This window comes from Trematomus bernacchii, unplaced genomic scaffold (genome assembly GCF_902827165.1).
Source record: "Trematomus bernacchii unplaced genomic scaffold, fTreBer1.1, whole genome shotgun sequence".
NCBI classification, from domain to species: domain Eukaryota; kingdom Metazoa; phylum Chordata; class Actinopteri; order Perciformes; family Nototheniidae; genus Trematomus; species Trematomus bernacchii.
Window position 1 is genome coordinate 6,927,754 of NW_022988043.1, and position 12,695 is coordinate 6,940,448.

Sequence of the window (12,695 nt, forward strand, 5' to 3'; positions counted from 1 at the left end):
TTGATATTTGAATGGTTTCTGTAGCTGAATGTATGCTGAAGTTATTGAGAGCCAAACTATTTGGTGAAATAATAATAAGAAGAAGAATACGGAAGACGGAAGAATAAAGAAAAGAAGAACTAATTAAATATGTTTTTATTAGTATATGACATGAAACGAATAATTGTGTTTTAATTAGATTAGAAGCTGCTCTTTTTATTGCATTTTCAAGGTTACCTGAAGGCCACCTTAAGTTTCCCTGAGACATCTATAGTGGTAGGCATTTCGACTTGAAAATTACAGGATTTTGATGGTTGGATTCCATGTAGGTAAAATGTATCTAGTATTGTGCATGTTCACACTGATATGGCTAACTTGGAGACTTAGTAGAATAGAGCCTTTGGTAATGTAAACCTTTACATCTGTGCTTTCGACATCTAAGCCAAAACTTCTGCCATTAAAAGGGTCAATTCAGTTTATGCAATCTGCAAACTCAACACTAGATGCTAAATCCTACACACTGGACCTTTAATCCTAAATCTTATCACTAAAAGTACTATTTTTCGTTTTTGACATGCATGTATTTATAGCCTAAAGCTTTAGTTTACTATATTTTAAAGTAACTTTTCAATTTGAATCTTTATCTTATCAGTGATACTTCAATGTAAATGAGTTGGATAAATAATAATAATCCTCTTATCTGATACAAAACACTGGCATGTTGACATGCCAGAGGAGTAACTTTCTGTTTAAGGGATACAAGTGAATGGGCAATTCCTTCAATATTAGACATCCCAATATTTAGTATGCTACATATGAGAAGATCCGGATTAAGGATCGATTATATTTGCCAGTGAGAGATTGAGTTGTCCATCCCTCCACCTGCTGGAGGATGCTGATCTGTGGGAGAAGGAGAGGGAGGAGGAGGAGGAGGAGTATGAGGAAGAAGAAGGACGTCACGCTGTGCACGTTCGCGGCCTGTCGTCGCAACGCGGAAGAGACGAAGGAGGAAAAGAGCCTCCACGTCACAGAGGTGTAATATCGGCGTCAGTGCAACACAAGGTGCTACCTCAGTGCAATTCCAGGACCATTGTACACTTCCAGATTCCTCCATGTAGGCTATGGTAACTCGTGTGAGCACAAAGCGAAGATTTATCCAGCTGCTCGGCGTCGGTAGAGACTCTGCTGGGACTCTGCGCAAGGTAAGTGTGTGTGCCGCTGCTGCTAGCCAGTCCGCCTGAAACACCGGACAGTGCACGCGACTGTATTCCCCCCGACCTTTACAGCCTGGAGAAAGCGATACACTGCATTTTATTGATGTAATGTCGTAGCAGCCATTAGCCCCAGAGCTTACTCCCGACGGCTGACTGTCAGTGATTTGACCCAGCTAGCTAGTCTGGATTTAAGGTCGGCAGGCTTCAGAGCGTTGTTGACGTTTCTGTTTGACAGCTGCTGGTTCCCGCTGGCTGCTACTGCTGCTACTGGTGGTTACTCACATTTACATCCCCGCATCTCATCTCATTACTGCTGTAATATCTGATACTGGCTATAGCTAATTGGTTGACAGAGAACAGTAACAACAAGTGTTGGTAGGCACACAGTAACAGCATCATGCTAAGGCCCATTCATTAATAAGTGATGCTTTAAAGGGGGAGTGGGCTAACCAACAATCACTATGCATCACAAGGTACCACTATGTCAGCAACCATTCTGAACATAAGAAATACATTTTGAGCCACACATTAAAGGAATATTTACTTGTAAACAGTAGCTTTGTTTTCACTCAGCCTGGGAAAACTGATGTAAAAGTCCTTCTGTGGATGTGGAGTGAGCTCTGTCATAAAAGAGAAGTTAAGACAGAATCTCACTTCCTAAAATACTGTAAGAAATGTAAGAGAAGTTTAAAAACGAATCTGTAGATCCATCCTGAGTCTACCCATCTACTTCAGAATTTGACGGGAGTAAAACAGGTGCAATATTAGCTTCAAAATATTTGGACTACTGTCATACATAAAGAGAAAACTCTGTTTTGAGTGGATACATCTGTAAAAAATATATAACAGCTGTCTATGTTATTTATTGTTATTTGATTTTTATTATACTGTATTTAATATGGTTATGATTTGAATATTGTGTATATGTATTGCTGATTTTCCATGGATAATAATACTTTTCCATGCTCCGTCTCACATACATTTGAACTTGATCTCGCATTTGCATGATTGGCCAATAGAAACACTGTGTTTACAAATAGAGAAGTTACTGTTTTGAGCGTGTACCAAAACCCTGTTTAGTGCACTATCATTTTCGTGATCATGCCTGTCATAAAGAGAAGGTAAGTGTTGTATTAGATATGGTGAACAATTGATCATTTTAGCTGATGTCCGTCTTTATTTGCAGCATGCAGCAAGTGTTGGCTTTTGTTTTGCATTTTTCTATTTGCATGCCGTTCTTAAGTTGCCATGTGTTCCTCGGCCTCCAAATCTTCCACTGTTAATGTAGTATCCAAATGTCCATACAACGACATGTGTAGTATAATTGAGTAACTCTGTTTTCAGTCTGCAGTTTGGTTAAGTGTTCTTAAAAACAAGATAGTTAACTTGTGTTCAGAGTAGCAGTCTTTCTGTCAGGTTAAAGGTGAGAGTTTACATTTCACATTTGAGTTTAGGGTAAAAAGGCGACTTCTTGCTCAAGATAGCTTGTTGTTTTGATCACATGTCCTGGATTGCATATTTATAGCTATACGCTAAGCAGTTTTGTTATTCTATGCATTCCATAGGTTGCAGAAACTATATGTTACATAGATCATGTGATGGTAGATTAGTTATCATAAAGGAATTAGTGTAGTATGTTGAGTGCTACCTTATATTTCTGTTTCATGGTATTTTACATTTCTCAGTGTACCCTAATTAAGTGAACAGAGAATACAGTGTTTGTAAATGTTTGGCCCTTATATCCATGTATCCATTTTTTATTGTGTCTTAATGCAGATATAATATTTTTGTTCGACAATACCAGCAAGCCCATCATTGAAGCCAGATCACTCCCTGTATGAAAACACACACCTTCTAAAAGCAACTCTCACACAGCCTAAAACAAATTCTTATCTTACTTTGGTAGAGCCACAATGTGTGTGTTTAAAAATATCTCAAGATTTCTTAACAGACATCAGAAAACTTGTATGTAAGCTTGTATGAATCATATTTCTTTATGTTTTCAGCCTTACAGTGTTGCCTAATATTTAGTCTGTCAGAAATGCATCAAAAACCTGTTTTATAGGAAACACCCAGTTACACTACACACACGCCATACACACCTGTTTATTCTTTCAAACCTTCAGATAGTCTAATGGTTTATCAGTGTAAAAGTGCATTCAAATAGAATTTGGAAGCCGTTTGGTTTATTGAGCAACAGGGGAAGACTCAGGCAGTCGTATGTGATTATAAGACAATTCAAACTATACAGCAGTGCAAGAACAAAAGATTTCAAGCTAGGCTTTACATCAATAATTATATTATTTGGACAGTTGCTTTAAATTAAACTACTGAAATGTCCAGAGCAAGAATAGTCGAGCCCCGTTTATTTAGTTCAGGCAATTTGTAATTCAGCATTCGAATGGAAGTCAAGGAAGCAGCAAATCGAATAGTTTATGCTCTGTGATTTGTTATCCAACACAGCAGCCCGTTATACTGCACTACAGAGCAGAAAGAGGAACTGAGATAAGCGGAAGTTCTGATTCAGGTAGTATCGTTTTTTGTACAGTGGCCAGGCAATCGGGAAGTAAACACCTGTTTCAGTGCAGTTATCACCTCTCAACCTTCTCTTTGTTGAGCTTCAGCGTGGGCACACTCCATGTGGGTGGGCCTTCATTTTATCAGCAGTGATTTTGTGTTATGCTTTTGCGTTGGATGTGTGTTCACCAGGCCTGATAGCTACAAGCCATTGCCTAAAAGTGTTTTTCCTATTGCACCGGACTGGTAGGACTGTTCTCAATCTGTTTTAATCTCTATATAATTAGTTAGACGATGTTTACCTGGTCATGAGGCAGGCCAGAGTGTCATGACCTGGTCAAATGTCTGTGTGGCGGTGAGGGTAACTTCTGATCTGCTGGTTAATCTGAAATGTTTTAATACATATTTGACTAGGGTGCTAACCTGCAAATTATTTCACTTGCACAGATATCTTGAATTGATCCATGACAATCATAACATAGTATAACTGCATTTTGAATATACTATTTAATTGTTCACAATATCATAATTACTCTAAATGTTGACATAAATTAGGTACATAGATAAATATCAATTACCGCTTTTATATATTACGTGAGCTGAGTCCACTTAAAAAAAAAAAAAGGGCCCGTCTGTATCCCAACTTGATCAAATTTTACTTTTAAGGAGTTCACACACTCATGAGCCACTTCAGTGAAGGGTGTCAATACAAGCTTATTACACAGAGAGGCTCTCGCAGTGACAGCCTCTTAAACACTACAAGTCACAGTTTGGCTAATTCATTGTAGGAAACAAGTAAAACATGAATGAATGTCTTCCTTTAATCTTTGACTAAACACTTCAGTCGGTTCTTACAGACAATGACCCCTCTTTTAATTAATTCACTAAGAGGCTTTCTATGTGTACAATTGTATAAAGCCGTTTGTAAATGAAGATTACATGAGGCACAGTGTTTCAGCCTGATACTCTTACTTTTGACTCTAAAAGACAGTCGGTGCAGTTGAAACAGAGAGTTAATATTCTCTAATGTAGCTGCACCACAGGCAAGGAAGTTAAGGCTTTTCATTACAGTCCCACCATAATGATTCATTTTTGTCACCTTTGTTTTTACTTTAAGAAACCTGCGCTAAACACTGGAGGCAGTTCTTGTTATTCCCAATGTGGAATACTATTAAGAAAGGTCAAAACGGGCTTGCATTTCTTATGGGTAGCATCAAATAAACAAAAGTATTGTTAGTAGTGTAACTGCTGAGCCTCATTGCATTGTTTTTCATCATTCATGACTGAGCAGAGATTAATTACGCTTATTATATCTGATTCTTGGCTTGAACAAAGGGTTTAATTGTCAGTTTATAACGGTAGCTAAACTCGGTTAGAAACGGACTCAATTCTCAAGGAAAGACAGTCAGCATGTGCTTCCATTGCTGGTAGTGATCATTACAAAAATATATATAAATGGCCTTAATGATGTTATAGACAATTCCTTTACAAGTTGTGAATGTCAGAATTATTAGATGGCTTAATACTTCCCAAGAACAGATTGGTCACGTTGAATATGAATCTTTGTTGATGCATGTTGTATCCATTAAATGTTTTTTTGTGTTTGTTTGTTTCCTCAGAGTGCCCCACTTCCGCTGCTTCTCGATGGGTGAATCAGGCTCACGTCGGTCCACACTTGTGTCCCGCCTGCCAATCTTCCGCCGCAGCAGCAGTAAGAGGCAGGACTCCCTCCCCTCCTCTCCCTCTTCAGGTGGACAGGGCAATGGCGTCCACACCTCCTCACCCTCCAGCACCAACTCCAGTTCAGGCAGCACGGGGAAACGCCGCAGCTTTTTCAGAACTCCATCCCTCAATTTATCAGCTAAACGGAATAGCGATCCACGTGTCAAGCCTATCAACCTAAACCTCACCCCCCCGCTGACACAGAGCACTGACGCAAATGGAAATAACCAGCAGATTTCAACGTCATCGTCAACGGGGTTCAGTGAAGGTGGTGGACGCCCAAAGTCACGCCACTCCTTTGGATTCGGCAGCCACAAGCAAAAGAAGATCTCCCGCTCTCAGACGGAGGATTTTGAAAAAGCTTCCTCTTCTTCCTCCTCCACAGCCAATCGAAATGTCTTTACAAACTGTATCAGTGGCTCAGGGGCCAATGAGGGTGACGACTCTGGGTTCCTGGATGACTACAGTGGAGGTAGTAATAGCAAACGGTCGTCACGGAAGAAAACGCTGCTGCCCAAATCTTTCTCCGCTCACCACCGCTTCTCCCGGACCTCCGACCACCACAGACCTCCAGAGGTGAATCTGGAACCTCCGAGCTCCACCACCATCACTCCGGGGGCCGGGGGCCTCACCCCGGGCTCATGGCCAGGGGAGCTTGGTGCCGGTGGGGAAAGCTCACTCCAGTCCCCTATGATATCAGAGGACCGAACCACAGCCGTCACCCCTTCAGAGTTCATCCCCATCACGGAGGATTCTGTGTCTGAGGTGGATGCTCTGCCAGCTCCCAGCCCCGGACCCCCTGTAGCCCCTCCTGCCTCTGAGCCCGGGCCAGATGTCTACCCAGCTCCACCTGAATCCCCACCTGAATCCCCACCTGAATCCCCCCCCTGCCCCAGAGAACTTCAGCTTGGTTGTTTCTTCATCCCAGGTAGTGTGCCTGTTTCTTTTTGCTGTCAATCATGTATGGGTTTTGGAATCAAATGGGTTAGGGTTAGTTAAAGACAAAGACAAACCGTAAACTTTATGTAAAAGTTTCGGGAATAATAGAGAAACACCATTAATTTTAAGATGAAAATGCAACTTGTCTTAAGTATGCAAAATCATTCAATCAGTAAATCTTTCTTCTTGTTGGCAAACAATATTTGTTTAAAAAATGCGATATTAGAGCTTGAGGAATAGATAATACAACCACAGGTGCCCTTGGATGTCAAGAACAAAAACCATAAAGGAGGAATATTTATGATCACTGAGTGGAATCTGTGAAATGTGGCATAAAAATTTAGCACCGGGCATAAAAGTCCTTTTATTGAAAGTGCTAAGGCATGAAGAGAAAAACCCATGCATGTCTGAAAACTGTCCTCCACATTTCACACCTTTGTGCTCACAACTTTTCCTCCTTCAAAGAATTGATTCTATTTTTTTTTTTGCTGGTAGAGGAGGGAGCTCCTGATGAAAAAAAACATTTATCCTGTACAAAGGCTGCAAAGACAAAGCTCCGCACTTAAGTCAAGAGTAAATACTGTGACTGTGCTTCCCAAACATTCACACCTTGTGCCCGAGGACACAAATATATCCTTGTGCAAACCTTTTGACCCATTTCAGTTCACAATTGTTCTTGTATTCAAATGTAACATTGACAGCAACAGCTTGTTCTGTTTCTACACATTCTCAATGAAATGTCCTCTCCTCAGGTCTTCTTCACTCCAGCCCAGTCCAGCACTGAAAAACCTTTACTCCCGGACACCAGCACAGCAAACAACACAGACTATGAGACTGCCATTTCCCTCTCAGAGCCGGAGACAGCTGTACCCTGCCTACCTCTGCGGGAACAATCACTGGAAGAGAGAAGGGAGAGGGAGGAAGAGAGAAAGGAAGTGAGGGATGAGTTGTCAGCAGTGGAGAGGAAGGAGTTAGTGGAGAAGAGGAAGGCAGGTTACCAAACAGAGACCAAGAGCAAGAGCGAGAGCGAGGCATGTGTGGTACTCAGCGAGGGGTGCCACTCTAACCCAGAGCAATCGGAAAGGAAGGCAAGAAGAACGCGCTCCATTCAAGAAAGAGGAAGCTTCTGTGGCTGCCACGAGCCAAGGTCCTCTCATTTGAGGAAACCACATGCAGGTGAGAAACTCATGCAAACACTTTTAGGTAAATCACAAGTTTACATGCATCGCCACAGTCACAAACACAGATAACATACACTACCATGTACCGTGTACCATGGGAGCCCAGCCAGGTTGATCCCGCATGATAACTGAGACACACAGACATCAAAACTTGGCTTCACACTCTTTTGTGATATCGGCTCTATGATATTGACTAGCTATTTTATGTAAAAAGCAGTGACAGTATTGACTTCTTGCTGTGCGGGGAGTATGTATGCTATGTATATTTGTTATATGTGCGTGTTGCTTGTGTCTGTTGGACATATTTGTATTTTTGGGATACTTAAATATATCCATATGTTTTTTATTCTATTTACTCTTATGCTTTACCTGATATCTAACTCACTCATGTATCAGTACATTTTGCATTTCAAAAAGCAACAGAAAACATGTTTCCTCTTGTGTTGTGTCCAAATATTACAATACATTTTCGAAGCTCGAACATTGATCTGAAACCTTTATAGCCGGCCCGTCACTCTGAGCAATCACCTCAGACAGTTAATCTGAAAAAAAAAACCTTCAGTCTAATGAATACATGCCAGATGTGGGTTGACAGTAGTTTGTCAAACTGACAAATTATAATTTTACCCGAGATGATGTGTTACCATTTTCCTCACTTCCTCAGCTGTTGTAACATATTGCAGAGGAGATTTTTCAGCCAAGGCTTCCCGAGATCTACAGCCCATAATTATGTTTCCCAAAAAATATGTTTCCCTGTGTCCTAACCTTTTTATCAGACTTTGATGTGTGATATGAAACATGAGATTCTGGCTGAGTTTATTACCCTTTCAGGAAAAGAGATAATTTAGTGAATCAAGTGTTGGCTTGATTAATGGTCTCACTTGGACTAGCTAACCGTGCTATTAGAAATTAGTTTAGTTGAAGCAACTGATAATTTCATTTTTGCTGATATTGAAATGTCACTTTATTAATGTGCTGCTGGCAGAGGAAACTGAGGGTTTTAGTAAGATAAGTTCAAATTAATGAATATATCAAGATTTAATCATGATCAAAATATTATAGTCAAAGTAGGGCTGTGCAATTAATCGTATTTTAATCGCAATTACGATTTTGGCCTGCCACAATTACGAAAACAACATAATCGAAAAAAACAATTATTTTGCTTTGCTAGGTTGTGACGGTGCACTGCAACATATTTGATCTAATTAATTTTGGTCTCATTTATTTGTATTTATCATATTTATATATGTTTAGTAGCTTGGGGAATTGCGCTCCAAAATATTTGTTGATCTTGTTTATTGGTATTTATTATTTTGATATTATTTATTTAAATGTATCATTTATTTAATTTATTTTTGTATTGGTTTTTCAGTTGAATTATACGTTCAGGGTAATCAACAGTTAAAAAGATACTGTTCAAATTATTATTTGTATTTGTTTTAAAGTTCAATAAATGGATTTTTTCAAAGTCAATGAATAATCGTATTTAATAATCGTGATATCAATTATTGACCCAAATAATCGTGATTATGATTTTTGCCATAATCGCACAGCCCTAAGTCAAAGTACTCAAAAAATTAATTAAGATAGCATTCCTTTTTTGTGGACACTTTTTTGACAACCGAGTAGAAATGCTAAGTGTTACATGCTCTCAATTATGAAAGCTTAGTGCGGAATCAGTTGCCTATCGTTGTTTTGTGAACACATACACACATGTAGTGTATTGCAATTCATTATTGCAGGGCAGTAGCTAAATATTGATTAAAACTTGGTGAATGTTTAGCTTCCAAGCTGTGGGAACTACAAATAAACTACAGGAATAACGGGAGGAGTCTGTTGGACTCCACAAAAAACAAATTTGACCATATCCATTTCACAAACAGTTTAAAGTCCTCTGGTATGTGTTCTCCTTTCATGCTGAAATGGTCTGAGCCTCTACAGTAGTAAAATGGGCCGGAGACAGGAAGTGTCAGAATAAAGACAAAAGAAGACAAGAAAAAAAGACTCGTGCACACACACTTTGTACATGTAGGCATTGTGCATGTGTCAGTGTTTGTGAAAGAGAGAGACAGGTAGGGAGCGAGTGGTTTTCATGAAGAGCTGTTTCATAACCGTGCACACAATGGAAGGACCTGGCATTGTCTGTCTGTTTATACATATATCCATTAGTAGATCATAATAGAGCAATTATAGCAGTTGTCTGGGTTTTGCCCCTGAAGTTCATCATTCATTCTCTCATTTTGTGGGAACGAGATAAAACCGGATGATCACAAAATACCATTTGACCAAAAGCAATACTGCTGAGGAGCTTTAGATAGGGACATTTTTACTTAATTTAAAAATCTCAATAAGTAAGAGCCCTCTTTTCATTAAGTTTCATGAAAATAACCCACCGTCATACAGGAAATTGGGCTGACTGCTACCCGTTGGAAATATAATAAAAAGATGATTATGTCTCTGCTTTTAGAGTCAGTGTTTCAACAGTTTCACTCTAACTCAACTTATCTCCTCTCATTACTCTTTCCAGCAGCGTCTCTGTGTAGCAGTGTCAGCCCCTATCATGAGGTGATGCGGATGGAAAGGCGTCTTCGCTCCTCATCTGAGGGGGCTGGTGGGCCTCGTATCCATGGAAACCACAAGGATGCCCCGGGCATGGAGGGATGTGGCCTCCTCAAACACAGAAACAACTCCTCGTCCTCCAAACTGGGCAGTCTGGTAGGTCTCGTGTGTGTGTGTGTGTTTGTTTGATTGTATAAATTAATTCAAAATTACTAGATTATATTACTTTTTTACGTTGTCAGGTCATGCTGAATTAGGGTTAACACTTTAGCAGATACAGATGGTGTGTGTATGAAAGATACAATGTAGTGTGTGTGTGTAACTGTTTACATTTGAATTATGATGTTTAGGTACAGCATAACTAACCCCAAGACAAGCACATGCACATGCACACATCCACATGCACGCACACACACGCACACCCACACACTCACACACAAAAATACACATGTGTCTGACTAAACAGTTAAGTATGTGCCACACATTTTGGAGCAGATCCAAATCACAGGGCGGATACACACATTACTTTTCATTTTCATTAATATTGCAAGATAAGGCATGACCTTAGCGGAGGCTTGAGCTCTCTGAGTGCCCATCCAGTTTATATATAGAAACTTTTCAAACACAGAGGAAAGTAAAAGTACTTAAAAAAAAGGCAAAGAAATGCACTAGAACAACATTTCAAAACACAAAGGAAAACAAAATCAATTAGAGTAGAAAAACAAGATAGAAAAAAAAAAGACCAAATGTGAATACTTTGCTGTACAGTTTCAGGGCAGTAATAAATTGACCCAAATGTAATGAAGGAAACAAAAGTGTGGTAGAGAAAATGAATCCGCCCAAAACACAGCAAACAAGATAGAATGAGAATAGCACTTAATGTAACAAACGTCTTAATAATCCTAAAAGGATTACCATGATGCCTTTCTTAAACGTTTCCACGAGGCGCTGAACAGTGTATCGTGAGGTGAAAACAAACAGACACACATTTGCTCATGACAAGAAATGTCACATTGAATGGCGATCTACAGTTCTGTACTGACTTTGCAATCACACACGGGTTACTAATAAGTCTGTGTCATTAGTTCTGATATTCAACAGCTCAAGTTAAGCATGAGAATCTGAAAACCCCTTGATATTCTTAGTTATATTGTTACCTTGTGTGTACACATGAATACAAATGATAAGAAGAAATACAAATCTTGTTTCTAATATTTAATGCTATATACTGTAAGGCAAAGCCCTGACATTATGACCCGGGCAAGTGTGATTAGTTTAGTAATATTACTTCTTCAGTAAATATTTCACAACAGTCATTGCCCCCGTCTTTTGATTCATGCTTAAGCTTTAACAACATTTGCTTCAGGTGCTACTGGTATTATTGTGTATGGGTTGGCTTTCTACAATACATCACAACACACAGGGGAAGCTCTGTTGGTTTGTCAATCCACTTTACTTTACCAAGGACTGTATGCTTTCATCTAGAGGGCAGGTATACACACAGCACATTGCTATGTTCTTTGCAGACTCCATCTGCTCCTTGGCACAGATTTCTAATCTTTTCTTTTCCTTTCTCTGTCGTTTGAAGGGCCCTTCAGGGGCCTACATTGTGCCTAAAGCGCAGGAGCCTTGGAGTCTAAATTCAATTATGTCCCTCCATTTCTCCTCTTTATTTCAGCCTGATATAAGTTTTTTTTGTTGCAGAGGGCACTTGTGAAGCTTATGAATAAGTCTGAACTAAGACACCTGAGAGGCCTTCTTCTAAGTAAATACATAAGTAAGGCAGTTGAGGGTATGAATACAAGAAAGAGAAATGGTTGGCTTATTGTATAAACAGTGTGGCTCACTGTGGTGTTTACCTGTGAAGAAGTCCTGTGGGACAGTGCAACAGTTTAGGGCCAAACAGAGACGGTAAGCTAGGTGTATATAGTTTATTTTTACTGATTCATTACAAGGAGAGAATATAATTATCTTGAAGCCGCTAAAGATTTGATTTGCAATGACAAATGTGTAATAAGTTTACTTCTAAGTTGAGATAAACTGTGAGGTGTCTCTGTGAGGAACGCTGTGTTTGCTTGAGCTGTTTGGTGATCTCATTCCAGTTGTTATTGTTATTTTGATATCCCATTCGGGTTGTCGAGAGATATTTATTTCCCCCCCCGTAAACACTGTTGGTTGCTCATATTTTTCTCAGTGAGACAGTGATAATATTTTGGCAGGCTGGCAGTGATTAAATTCAATTCCAGTTGAAAGGAATAACTTAGGACGTTCTGAAGAAATTCTCTCTCATCTGAGTTGTTTGTAGGTTGATTGACATTCAGTATATGGCAGAATAGTTCAACTGCAATCCATTTTAATTTGACTGTTACTTATGCACATCCACACCTGCATTCAAAGCTTGCTCGCTAGACTTGTTAACAAGATGCCTCTTGTTTTCATATCATAAGTGACACTGGTAAATAATGATAGAACAGATAAGGATTATCTTCTTATCCGAGACAGAATTTGTTATTCCCACAACCAGACAGTTGGGTTTTTAAATGAAAAACAATGAGGATATTTGTACAGTATGGTTTTGCCCAAG

At 39.5% G+C, this 12,695-nt stretch overlaps 1 protein-coding gene across 1 annotated transcript in view; it reads left to right on the top strand.

Moving 5' to 3' along the window:
- Positions 1 to 976: 976 nt before the first annotated feature.
- ccser1 (coiled-coil serine-rich protein 1) overlaps positions 977 to 12,695 on the top strand; it is a 106,097-nt gene continuing 94,378 nt past the window's right edge. The window contains 5 exon segments of the mRNA XM_034118086.1: positions 977 to 1,181; positions 5,330 to 6,287; positions 6,289 to 6,360; positions 7,124 to 7,547; positions 10,083 to 10,267. Of these exon segments, the coding sequence (XP_033973977.1) occupies positions 5,355 to 6,287; positions 6,289 to 6,360; positions 7,124 to 7,547; positions 10,083 to 10,267 (1,614 nt within the window). The 5' untranslated portion in view covers positions 977 to 1,181; positions 5,330 to 5,354.